This window comes from Takifugu rubripes, unplaced genomic scaffold, assembly GCF_901000725.2.
Source record: "Takifugu rubripes unplaced genomic scaffold, fTakRub1.2, whole genome shotgun sequence".
Taxonomy (NCBI): Eukaryota; Metazoa; Chordata; class Actinopteri; order Tetraodontiformes; family Tetraodontidae; genus Takifugu; species Takifugu rubripes.
The window spans coordinates 1,614,627-1,627,126 of record NW_021821633.1 but is presented as its reverse complement, the minus strand read 5'-3'; the positions used below and the strand labels follow the sequence as shown (position 1 = coordinate 1,627,126).

Below are 12,500 nucleotides of genomic sequence, written 5' to 3'. Positions count from 1 at the left end.
AGCATGAAAGGATGCTCTTGCTGCATGTAGAGATGATCCGTGGACCTGAGCAGCTCTGTGTTCAGCACACGCTGCCAGGAACCTCCCGGCTGTGACATTTTATTCTCTTTCCTTTCTTTTAACAGTTTGATAGTAGGTCAACAAGCTCGCTGTGTATGCGTGAGGGTGTGTGGACAATTGTTCATGTCCGCACCCCTGGTTCAGTCACACAAACAGTCAAAGCAAAAGCTCGGAATGACTGTTTGCTCTAGTTTGAATATCTGTTCATATCCAACAGAAGGCTTGTTGATTTACTGTTTATAGTATTGACCCGTTCAGCTTCTCTACTCATCTTTTGCTATTGTCACAATGGTAATTATAGTTCTTAATTTCTCTGCACAAAAGGGTCTAATAGGACCAGCAGGTATGCCGGGGCCAGCAGGACCAAAGGGAGAAAGGGTGAATATCTTCTTTGTGTGATTTCTGCTTTTACTTTAAAAAACTTATAGGTTTAATTCAACAGTTGTAAACTCTGGATTGTCTTTTTTCTGAAGGGTGTAAAAGGAGATGCTGGATTATCAGGACCAATTGGACCTCAAGGCATCCCTGTAAGTCTTCTAGAATGAATAATCATCAAAATGGGGTGGGATTTTTTCTGTTTGATGCTTTCATTAGAAATTGGGAATCTTTAATTCCTGCAAGGGCAGACTAACGTCCCAGGATGCAGAATGGCAGACGACTAGCGTTGAACTACGGTCATTTTTGGGTGTTAGTCCCCAAGATGGGGTCAGATGGGTGTGTTCAACTCAGGAGGTACTGAGGAGTGCTGCTATGAATGTAGCAGGTGAGGAGCAGGATCTCGAAGTTGAAGCGAATGAATGTCTGAACCAGGGGAGATGCTGAAGAACATAAAAAGGGTGAAATTACATCAAATCAAATTTCTTTAGAGCCCCAAACATGGTGCCTCTGAGGGCTTTACAAGGACCCCTCTCCTTTGCATGGACACACTTGCCAGAAACACACACGCTGGTTTTAAACAATGACAAACTGGGCGCTGGTTCACGAGAAGCGGAGTCCCCCATACTACATATGAGGGTCCCTTCTAAGAGCGGAGCGCTCTGGTTGGCTGATAAGGAGTTCCAAGTTCACTTCAACAGGAGGGAGCAAGACAAGGAAGAACCTGGGACCTCTACTTACGAAATTAATTGGTTTCGGAAGTTGTTTCCTAACCTGCAAATTACGTAAGTAGAGACGCGCTTTCCATGTAAATGCCCTATTCCGTTCCAAGCCCCCAAAAATTCAGACATAATTTTTTTTATAAATCATAGAAATGCATCAAAACATGTAACAAATATATGTTACAATTAGATTAGCGGACAATAAATGTAAGAATTCAGTGCAAGGCTTCTCCAGGAACAAAATGAACTTTATTACAGGCTAATCTTACATTAGCCGTCATTACGAGCAACGAACGTTAACACTTGTGGTAACACCGCCATCTAATGGACAAACATACAAACACCAACAATAAATAAAAGTTAAAGCGACGCTGGGATACACACAAACGTGTACATATTGACGTCCCTCCTAGCCAATGGGATGACAGGAAGATGCTAGGTGATAGCTAATGGCAGAGCAGCTACAAGCATTTTGTGTTCGCTAAACTCCGCGAGCTGCGAGTAGCAGCGTTAGTATATTTTTGCCTTTCGTATCCTGAAATTTCTTTCGTAACAAGAGGAAATATTTTCCCGTTGAGACGCTTCGTAACCTGAAAATTCCGCATGTAGAGACGTTCGTAAGTAGAGATCCCTCCGTACGTGAGGAAGAAGAATTTAAAAATCTATTCTTTTACGGATAGCCAGTGCAGGGAAGACAGCACTGGAATAATGTGATAGAAGTCAAGCACAGTAATCCAACCTAGTGATGCTTAAAAAGGTGACTGAACCAGTTAAAATTCATGGAGGGACCCAAAAAGTAACAGAATGTGAGAAGACAACAATATCCACAACTGATCCACAGTTCTCTTTGGCCCAAAGCCCCGATTTCTGTGCCTGGTAGTTATGTCAGATGGCCACAAGAGGGCAGTGAAGTACCAGTACTCCATCACAAAGGTGCGAGTTGCCATGGGGATGCATGAAGCATCGAACCCTATTATCAATAATAGAAAGTAATAACAATAGTAAATAAGGATAAAAAGTAGCTTCCGGGGGATAGCCTCCTTGTACGACAACAGAAAACCTCCAAGTATTTAAAGCAACTATATTGAAACTGGACTTTACAAAAATCATGTTGAACTCTTACTTTATCTCAATTACAGGCAATATAAACGACATATATGGGTAATATTTATCCTTTATATAGGTAATATTTATATTTTATATGGGTAATATTCATCCTTTATATGGGTAATATTTATCCTTTATATGGGTAATATTCATCCTTTATATGGGTAATATTTATCCTTTATATGGGCAATATTTATCCTTCATATGGGTAATATTTATCCTTTATATGAGCAATATTTATCCTTTATATGGGCAATATTTATCCTTTATATGGGTAATATTCATCCTTTATATGGGTAATATTTATCCTTTATAAAGGTAATATTTATACTTTAGATGGGTAATATTCATCCTTTACGTGAGTAATATTTATCCTTTATATGGGTAATATTTATCCTTTATATGGGTAATATTCATCCTTTACGTGAGTAATATTTATCCTTTATATGGGTAATATTTATCCTTTATATGGGCAATATTTATCCTTTATATGGGTAATATTTATCCTTGGCCTGTGTTAGATCACATTTTTGAATTGATGTCATACTGTTTAGTTTCTAATAACATGAAACAATACAAATCATCAATTATAAACCAGAAAAGACTCTTTTCGAAAGGAAGTAATTTGAGCAGCATACTTAATTAAAAGTTATTATAAATCATCAAAAGCTTTTTCATTGAACAAAATCAATTACGATGTCCTCAATCAGCCTAACCGATTTGTCCCCTAACCCTAACCCTAACCGATTTGTCCCCTAACCCTAACCGATTTGTCCCCTAACCCTAACCCTAACCGGTTTGTCCCCTAACCCTAACCGGTTTGTCCCTCAACCCTAACCCTAACCCTAACCGGTTTGTCCCCTAACCCTAACCGGTTTGTCCCCTAACCCTAACCCTAACCCTAACCGGTTTGTCCCTCAACCCTAACCCTAACCGGTTTGTCCCCTAACCCTAACCCTAAGGCTAACAAGTCTCAGTTTAAAAAAGAAGGAAAGGGATCATTTTCCTCTTAATATTAAATGAACATGGTCCCACAGAGCTGAACACCAGGAAATGGAACAGCTGATTTTACTCTGGCATTGAGATGCACATTCTCTAGTTTCTTCTGACGGGCGTTGACCAGAAGGTGGAAGGGAAGCCGGATGGGTTAGGGGGTCAGAGGCCACAGCTGTGAGGGATAAACATGTTCTCCCATCTCTTTGTGTTCTGAAGGCTCTCAACTGTTTGTCTGATGATGGTGGGTTCAAGCAGTCAGTGACTAAGCTGACTGGTGTCTGCCCCCTATGGGTGAGACCAGATGTGGGAGCTCCGTCACGATTACGAGCTGAGCGGTTTCCACCACACAGTCCAGGTCCTCCTGCTCCCGTAGTGTCTGAGGATGCTCTCAATGGCGTCTGATAAAAATTCAGCAGCAATTTCTGGGGCAGTTGTGCATGTGTGGAGGTCCAGATGTTCTGTCCAACTTACTTGAAGGGAGTTCAACCTGTCCTCACTGTCCGCCAGGAGCAGGACCGGGCTGGTACGATGGCAGCAACTGCCCTGTTGTACGAAGGCAGTTTAGAGGGTTAGGGTTAGAGGGTTAGAGGGTTAGGGTTAGAGGGTTAGGGGGGTACGGTTAGAGGGTTAGGGTTAAAGGGTTAGGGGGTTAGGGTTAGAGGGTTTGGCTTTGAGTTAGAGTTAGAGTTAGAGGGTTAGGGTTAGGGTTAGAGGGTTTTAGGTTAGCGGGTTAGGGTTAAAGGGTTAGAGGGTTAGGGTTAGAGGGTTAGGGGGGTACGGTTAGAGGGTTAGGGTTAAAGGGTTAGGGGGTTAGGGTTAGAGGGTTAGGGTTAGAGGGTTAGAGGGTTAGGGTTAGAGGGTTAGGGGGGTATGGTTAGAGGGTTAGGGTTAAAGGGTTAGGGGGTTAGGGTTAGAGGGTTTGGCTTTGAGTTAGAGTTAGAGTTAGAGGGTTAGGGTTAGGGTTAGAGGGTTTTAGGTTAGCGGGTTAGAGGGTTAGGGTTAAAGGGTTAGAGGGTTAGGGTTAGAGGGTTAGGGTTAGAGGGTTAGGGGGGTACGGTTAGAGGGTTAGGGTGAGAGGGTTAGGGTTAAAGGGTTAGGGGGTTAGGGTTAGAGGGTTTGGCTTTGAGTTAGAGTTAGAGTTAGAGGGTTAGGGTTAGGGTTAGAGTTAGAGGGTTTTAGGTTAGCGGGTTAGGGGGTTAGGGGGTTAGGGTTAGAGGGTTTGGCTTTGAGTTAGAGTTAGAGTTAGAGGGTTAGGGTTAGAGGGTTTAGGTTAGGGGGTTAGAGGGTTAGGGTTAAAGGGTTAGGGGGTTAGGGTTAGAGGGTTAGGGTGAGAGAGTTAGGGTTAAAGGGTTAGAGGGTTAGGGTTAAAGGGTTAGGGGGTTAGGGTTAGAGGGTTAAGGTTAGAGGGTTAGGGTTAGGGGGTTAGGGTTAGAGGGTTAAGGTTAGAGGGTTAGGGTTAAAGGGTTAGGGGGTTAGGGTTAGAGGGTTAGTGTTAGAAGGTTAGAGGGTTAGGGTTAGAGGTCCGGACAACCTGGAATGAGCATTTGATCATGATGGTTTTGTTGGAAAGCTGAGGAACAACAAGACTACTGCTACTACTGCTACTACAGCTACTACAGCTACTACTGCTACTACAGCTACTACAGCTACTACTGCGACTACAGCTACTACTGCTACTGCTGCTACTGCTACTACAGCTACTACTGCTGCTGCTACTACTGCTGCTGCTGCTACTGCTGCTACTACTGCTACTGCTGCTACTGCTGCTACTACTGCTACTGCTGCTACTACTACTACTACTGCTGCTGCTGCTGCTACTACTGCTACTACAGCTACTACTGCTACTGCTGCTACTGCTACTACAGCTACTACTGCTACTGCTGCTACTACTACTGCTACTACTACTGCTGCTACTGCTGCTGCTACTACTGCTACTACAGCTACTACTGCTACTGCTGCTACTACTGCTGCTACTGCTACTACTGCTGCTGCTACTGCTGCTACTGCTGCTGCTACTACTGCTACTACAGCTACTACTTCTACTGCTGCTACTACAGCTACTACAGCTACTACTGCTACTGCTGCTACTGCTACTACAGCTACTACTGCTACTGCTGCTACTACTACTACTACTGCTACTACTACTGCTGCTGCTACTACTGCTACTACAGCTACTACTGCTACTGCTGCTACCACAGCTGCTACAGCTACTACTGCTACTGCTGCTACTACAGCTACTACTGCTACTGCTGCTACTACTACTGCTGCTGCTACTGCTGCTACTACTACTACTACTGCTACTACTACTGCTACTGCTACTACAGCTACTACTGCTACTGCTGCTACTACTGCTACTGCTGCTGCTGCTGCTACAGCTACTACTGCTACTGCTGCTACTACTACTACTGCTACTACTGCTGCTGCTACTGCTACAGCTACTACTGCTACTGCTGCTACTACTACTACGGCTACTGCTGCTACTGCTACTACTGCTACTTGTAGTAGAAATTATTTGTACTTTTTCTGTAAATGATATTTCATGTTTTGTCAAATGTGAACATACACCAAGGATTTTCTGTCATATAAATCTGAATTTCACTGATATTTTTCCATGATTTTCCGACCATCATAAATGTCCAGCATGTTTCGGCTGGGAAGTCGGTCAACACCATCAGAGCCGTGAAGATGTAAAAAAGTAATCATGAGACAGCAAAATGGAACTAACTTTTTTTTCTTTTTGTAGGGTATTGTTGGACCACAAGGACTCAAAGGCAACCGGGTAAGACGATGAGTATGTTTTGATAATAGATACTATGAAAAGACTGCAATTCCCTGGAATATGCTAAGAGGTGCCATTCAGAACTCCATCTTTCTTTTGTAATTATTCTTATTCTACAGTATGTACCGTATTTTCCGGACAATACGTCGCACTTTTTTTCATAGTTTGTCAGGGGGTGCGACTTGTACTCCGGAGCGACTTATATGTTAAATAAATACATTATTACAAAATTTCACATGTTCGTTATTTTCACACTGACAACCACAAGAGGGCGCTCTAGGCGTGTGTACCTGAGGAACGAGTTCCTTTAGCGATGCAGAAGAAGAAGTGGTGCTTCGTCTATGGAGTTAGACTGTTTCCTAACCTCCCCCCTGTACCCTACATAGTGCCCTCAATAGTGTGGACGCCATTTTGAAAGAGTGTCCGAAATGTTAGTGAGCATCGCTGGACCCTATGCCGTGCACTCAATGTATCCCACAATGCACTGCGAAAAGTAGTGTACAACCGATGCGCCCTAACTCGGAAAATATATCCCATCAGCCTTTACGGTATCACGTGACGATCTATCAATGGCGGGTAAACAAGGAGAGATGACTTACAAATGTATGTATTGTTTCACATTTCAAACTAAAGCGTCAAAGCCGTTGTTCGAATACTAACTTTAAATTTTGTGCGCTACGTAGTTCACTCAATCCATGTCCCCCACGTAGTGAGTAGTAAACAGGGAACGAGTGAACAGGGAACAAGGGTGTGGTTTCGGAAACAGCCTGGGACCTGATTGTTTGGTCAACTTGCTCGGATGTTCTTTATGCTATAGTTGTCTGAATAACTGTTAATATGTTACGTTAACAAAGCAGACACGTACTCAGTTCGTTGTGGGTCATGTAGCTGAATTTGTTACGTTAGCATACCGTAACCCTATTGCTAATCCATGCTAATTGCCTTTCAAGATGAAATGTATGTTCTTGGTCTCGGATTTTATCAAATAAATTTTCCCCCAAAATGCGACTTATAGTCCAGTGCGACTTATATATCTATTTTTCTTCTTTATTATGCATTTTTTGGCTGGTGCGACTTAAACTCCGGAGCGACATATAGTCCAGAAAATACGGTACTTACATTTGAAAGATTGGAGATCAATTAAATTTGTATGTATTTAGTAAATTTTTCCATGTTACCAAGGCGACCACGGTGCCGTCATGTTATCGCCCAGAAATCAAAGAGCAACTGGTTCCACCACATCAGGAAGCTTAACAGGATTTAAAACTCAAGTGTTAGGATAACCAGTTAGGGTTAGGTTAACCAGTTAACGATCAAAAATCATTGAATTCAAATGATAGTTTATGAACACAAGGAGCATTAATAATCAAACTGATTTAATGACATCTTTAGTCATGTTTAGGGCCTTTTATCATGTCTGTGGGCCTGTTTTTCCTTCTCAGGCTGCGGTTTCTCATAAACTTGTGATTTCTCCCTGTTTTTTCCTGAGAGAATGTGTTCTGTTTCCTTCCCAGTAACATGTGACTTTTTAATCACTCCCATCTTTATCCCAAGTTTCACTTTTAATATCTCAACAAATTCAACTGGCCTGAAAACAGGAAGTTTCCTAATTGAATCTGCAGCTAACGATCATTGATGTGACCAGTTGAAGGTGTTGAGGAGAGCTCTGTGGGACTGTTGCTGTTTTTACTCTTGTCCTGTCTTCCTTTGTTTCCGCAGGTCTTCCTATCCCCTTTTACTTCCCTCCACCTTGCTCGGTGGCCCATGGCCCTTTTTGCCGGGGTTGCCCTCTCTCCCTCTCACAAACCTTGGCCTCCTGCTCCTCTTCCTCCTGCATTCTAATGTAGTCCCGGGTTAATCTTCCTCCTCTAATGACCTAATGACCAACCCCATTTAACAGACATGCAAGCCTCCATGCACTCCTTCCAACCCTCCATCCTTCCTACCCCACCTGGCCTCCAGTGCTCCCTTCACTGTCCACATGTATGTTTCATTAAAATGCAAGCACCATTTTCTAAGCTAATCATTTAATGTGCTTGATGTATGAATGATCTTGAAATATTTCTTAATGTATCCTAAAATCCTAAGTTTTAAAATGTCCGTATAATGTGTAAATTGATCATAGCAAAATATCAAAACCCCCCAGTATTTAATAAGAAGGAAAAAAGACAATAATAAATAATAAATATTAATGTTGCAACAAAATCACCAACTCACAGGGCGACATTAGCATTTATTTGAGTTGCATAGCAACAGCACTGGGAGAACAATGTCGGGAAGTCTGTTATTCTGGATTATTATTAATCTTTTCACATTTAAATATGGAGATCTATAAAGACTAACGTAAGATATTAAATATACTTAGCGGCCACTTTATTAGGTCACCTTGCCAGGAAAAGATTGGACTGGATTTGCCTTCAGAACTGCCTGAATTCTTCGGGGTTGGAAACATACTTTGGGGATTTTGTTCCATATTGACATAATAGCTTCACACAGCTGCTGCAGCTCTGTCTCCTGCACATCTATGACGAAGATCTCCTGTTCCATCACATCCCAAATGTGATCTATTGGACTGAGATCTGGCAGCTCTGAGGCCCCTGGAGTACTGTCAGCTCATGGTCATGGTCCAGAAACCAGGGTGAGATGATGTGAGCTTGGTGACATGGTGGATTATCCTGGTGGAAGTAGCCTGAGAAGATGGTCCACTGTGGTCCAGGTGGGATGGACATGGGCAGAAACGATCCTCAGGGAGGCTGCAGCATTTAAACCATGCTCAGCTGGTACTGAGGGGCCCAAAGTGGGCCAAGAACATGTCCTCTTGGGTTCCTTGGTTGGAACCAGAGGTTATTAGAGTTACTGCTGCCTTTCTAGCATCTCAAACAGTCTGCCCATTCTCCTCTGATCTGATCTCCATCCACAAAACTGCTGCTCAAAGGATAGCTTCTCTTTTTGGGACCAGTCTCAATAAAAAACCCTAAAGATGGTTGTGGGTCAAAATCCCAGTAGATCAGCAGGTTCTGGACGACTCAGATCAGTCCGCCTGGCACCACAACCGGGCTAGCTTCAAAGTCTCTTCAGTCCCCTTTCTGCCCCATATTCTGATGCTGGTTCGAACCTGAGCAGGTTGCCTGGAGCTCGTCTCCAGGCCTGAAGGAGCTGAGTTGAGACCACGTGTTTGGCTGATCAGCTAATTATGATCACGAGTAATTGTGGTGGACCTGATAAAGTGGCCAATGAGTTATGGTAGCATCATGTAGCCTTTTGGTGGGCAGGAGTTATGCTCCGACAAAAGTATTATTATTATTATTATTATTATTATTATTATTATTATTGTAAAACACCATCCTTGGTGTCCTTCCTTGTCCATCCTTATGTTACTTTAATTTAGGGATGCACAAACCTGTAAGGTTTTTAATAACTAACACTTCAATATTCAAAAAATACAAGCAAAAATAGAGTATGCAGAGGTTTTCATTTATTGGTTGATTATTTATTGGTTGCTCTAGTTTCATCCTTGAGATATGGTTTCTTAGAAATATCTAGAGTTATACTGCTTTATCAATTGTGTTGGCTCTTTTTCCTTTTAATATTTTGTTGGTGAATTTTCTGAATATAACGTAGTGTATAACGTATGTAACATATATAACATATATAACGTAGCGCTAGTGTACACATTAAAGTGACATTTTTCTAAACTATTCTTTGAACTATTTGTTGTGGTTACACCACAAGAGAAAGGTTCGGTTTTTGCTATGCGATCTACATTTGGCAAGCTAATTAGCTTCTACTTCCTGTCGGCTTCCTTCTCTTGAGCTTCTACACCAAAACACGTGATGTTTTGGACTTTCCAAACCATTTTAAAAAGCCTCAAAGCACTTTAAACGTATTATAAAAGAGAAAGAATAGTAACACAAAGAAGGACCAATCCTATTGTGAGAGAATCAAGCTGCCTAAAACTTTTGCTGTTATTCAGCAGATTGTACATTTTACAACAATCCCAAATCCGAATAAAGGAGGACTCACCTTAAACACCAGTTTCTTATCAAAGATTTTAATTTCTCTATAGTGAGATGGATCCTGCTCACCAAAGTTTACTGATCTGCCCTTTAAACAGCTTTGCTAAGCATTGACACTGCAAAACACATTATTACATTATATTATACATATATACATATATATTACATTATATATTATACCGTATTTTCACGACCATAAGGCGCACTGTATTAAAAGGCGCAGTCTCAGTTATGGGTGCTATATCTGTGTTTAAAACATACATAAGGTGCACCGTATTATTCGGCGCATGCTGAAACATACAGTAAATGACAATGGAAGTAAAACAGTGAGTTTCGACACATTTATTGAATAAAATATGCATTCTTCTGCCACAAAACCATCAAAGTTTTCATTTTCTGTATCTGAATTAAACAGCTGCGCTATTTCAATGTCCAACATCCCGAATTCCTCTTCTTAATCATCTGAATCGGACTCACCGACCGGTTGTGGTTCAGCCTTGATTTTGTGAAAGTTCTTGTGAGGGTTAGGGTTAGGGAAGATGGCCACCATCTCCTGGTCAGGGTTAGGGTTAGGGAAGATGTTCACCCTCTCCTGGTTAGGGTTAGGGTTACGGAAGATGGCCACCCTCTCCTGGTCAGGGTTAGGGTTAGGGAAGATGGCCACCCTCTCCTGGTCAGGGTTAGGGTTAGGGAAGATGTCCACCCTCTCCTGGTTAGGGTTAGGGTTAGGGAAGATGGCCACCCTCTCCTGGTCAGGGTTAGGGTTAGGGAAGATGGCCACCCTCTCCTGGTTAGGGTTAGGGTTAGGGAAGATGGCCGCCCTCTCCTGGTTAGGGTTAGGGTTAGGGTTAGGGAAGATGTCCACCCTCTCCTGGTTAGGGTTCAGGTTAGGGAAGATGCCCACCCTCTCCTGGTCAGGGTTAGGGTTAGGGAAGATGGCCACCCTCTCCTGGTTAGGGTTAGGGTTAGGGAAGATGGCCACCATCTCCTGGTCAGGGTTAGGGTTAGGGAAGATGTTCACCCTCTCCTGGTTAGGGTTAGGGTTACGGAAGATGGCCACCCTCTCCTGGTCAGGGTTAGGGTTAGGGAAGATGGCCACCCTCTCCTGGTTAGGGTTAGGGAAGATGGCCACCCTCTCCTAGTTAGGGTTAGGCAAGCTGGCCGCCCTCTCCTGGTTAGGGTTAGGATTCAGCAAGATGGCCACCCTCTCCTGGTTAGGGTTAGGGTTAGGGAAGATGGCCACCCTCTCTTGGTTAGGGTTAGGGTTAGGGAAGATGGCCGCCCTCTCCTGGTAATCCGCGGGCAGCCACTGCGCAACAGTTTTCCTCGCGTGTACGGAGAGATGCCGCCTCCTCATAAAGCGAAAACACTAAGATTGCTCGATTGCCATTTTCAGCCGCATATTCGATGGCCTGCAGTTTAAAGTGAGCCTCATTCATAGGCGTCTCGCTTGACAGGCGCCATTTTAGGGGATCCTTATGCGTAGGTGTGCCGCTAATCGATTAGCGGAGCATTTACCGTAGTGCACCCCCCAAAGGCGCACAGCAGATTTTGGAACTCAGTCCACACACAAGGCGAGCCATATTATAAGGCGTACCATCAATTTTTGAGAGAGTCTCAGTGTTTTAGGTGCGCCTTATAGTCGTGAAAATACGGTATAATGTAGCAACTAGCAGATATCAGTGAAGAAACATCAAACCAAAATCTTTTGTGTGGCTTAGTGAGGAGGACTAAAGTTTGTCTTTTTAATACACTGTTGTTTCCAGGGAGAGAGGGGCAAGAAAGGCAACAGGGGGGCCAAAGGGGATAAGGGAGACCAAGGAGCACCTGGATTAGATGCCCCCTGTCCTTTGGTATGTCAGTCTGATGTGTAACCCAGAGACAAAGGGAAGATGCACTATTTCAGAGTGCAAGGTCGACTTCCTTTTATCTCTGGTTTCCAGTGGTTGAACAACATGTTTTATTCCATGAGACAAACAGAAACATGGCAGCAACTGCTGGGGATTCAAATAAATGCTGTTTTAGGCCAAATTCCTGTTCATGCAGTGCTGGAAGGAGGGCCTGCAGGAACAGTTTTATGCAGATTCTCAAAACACTCATAAACAAGACATCTTCCTTTCATATAGCCATGACTGACCAACATGTGGACTCTTGAGGGTTAGATGTTAAGGTTTAGAAGCATTAGATTGGCCCCAGTGAGCCCAGTTTCTGTCTGTCTCAGCTTACCTGCATGTTTAGGGTCCCTGGATCAAGTCAACGAGTGGACAGAAGTGGAGACGGTCCTGCAACTGCACAGGAGCACAAACACTCCTCGACCTGGTTTTAAATGGTTGATTTCACAAACAGGGTTTCCGAGGCTTTAAAGGGGAGAAAGGTGAACCGGGCCTGCCTGGCCTGGATGGGCTGGATGCCCCTTGCCCTGTGGTATGGTGCTCTTTCTTTCCC

General features: G+C 43.3%; 1 protein-coding gene across 1 annotated transcript in view; it reads left to right on the top strand.

Annotated features, from left to right (window-relative positions):
- The window catches only part of LOC105419045 (collagen alpha-1(XIII) chain-like), a 49,693-nt gene that overhangs the window by 31,573 nt on the left and 5,620 nt on the right, over positions 1-12,500 (top strand). The window contains exons 30-33 of the mRNA XM_029831999.1: positions 385-438; positions 534-587; positions 6,004-6,039; positions 11,822-11,908. Of these exons, the coding sequence (XP_029687859.1) occupies positions 385-438; positions 534-587; positions 6,004-6,039; positions 11,822-11,908 (231 nt within the window). The remainder of the gene's footprint in view (positions 1-384; positions 439-533; positions 588-6,003; positions 6,040-11,821; positions 11,909-12,500) is intronic.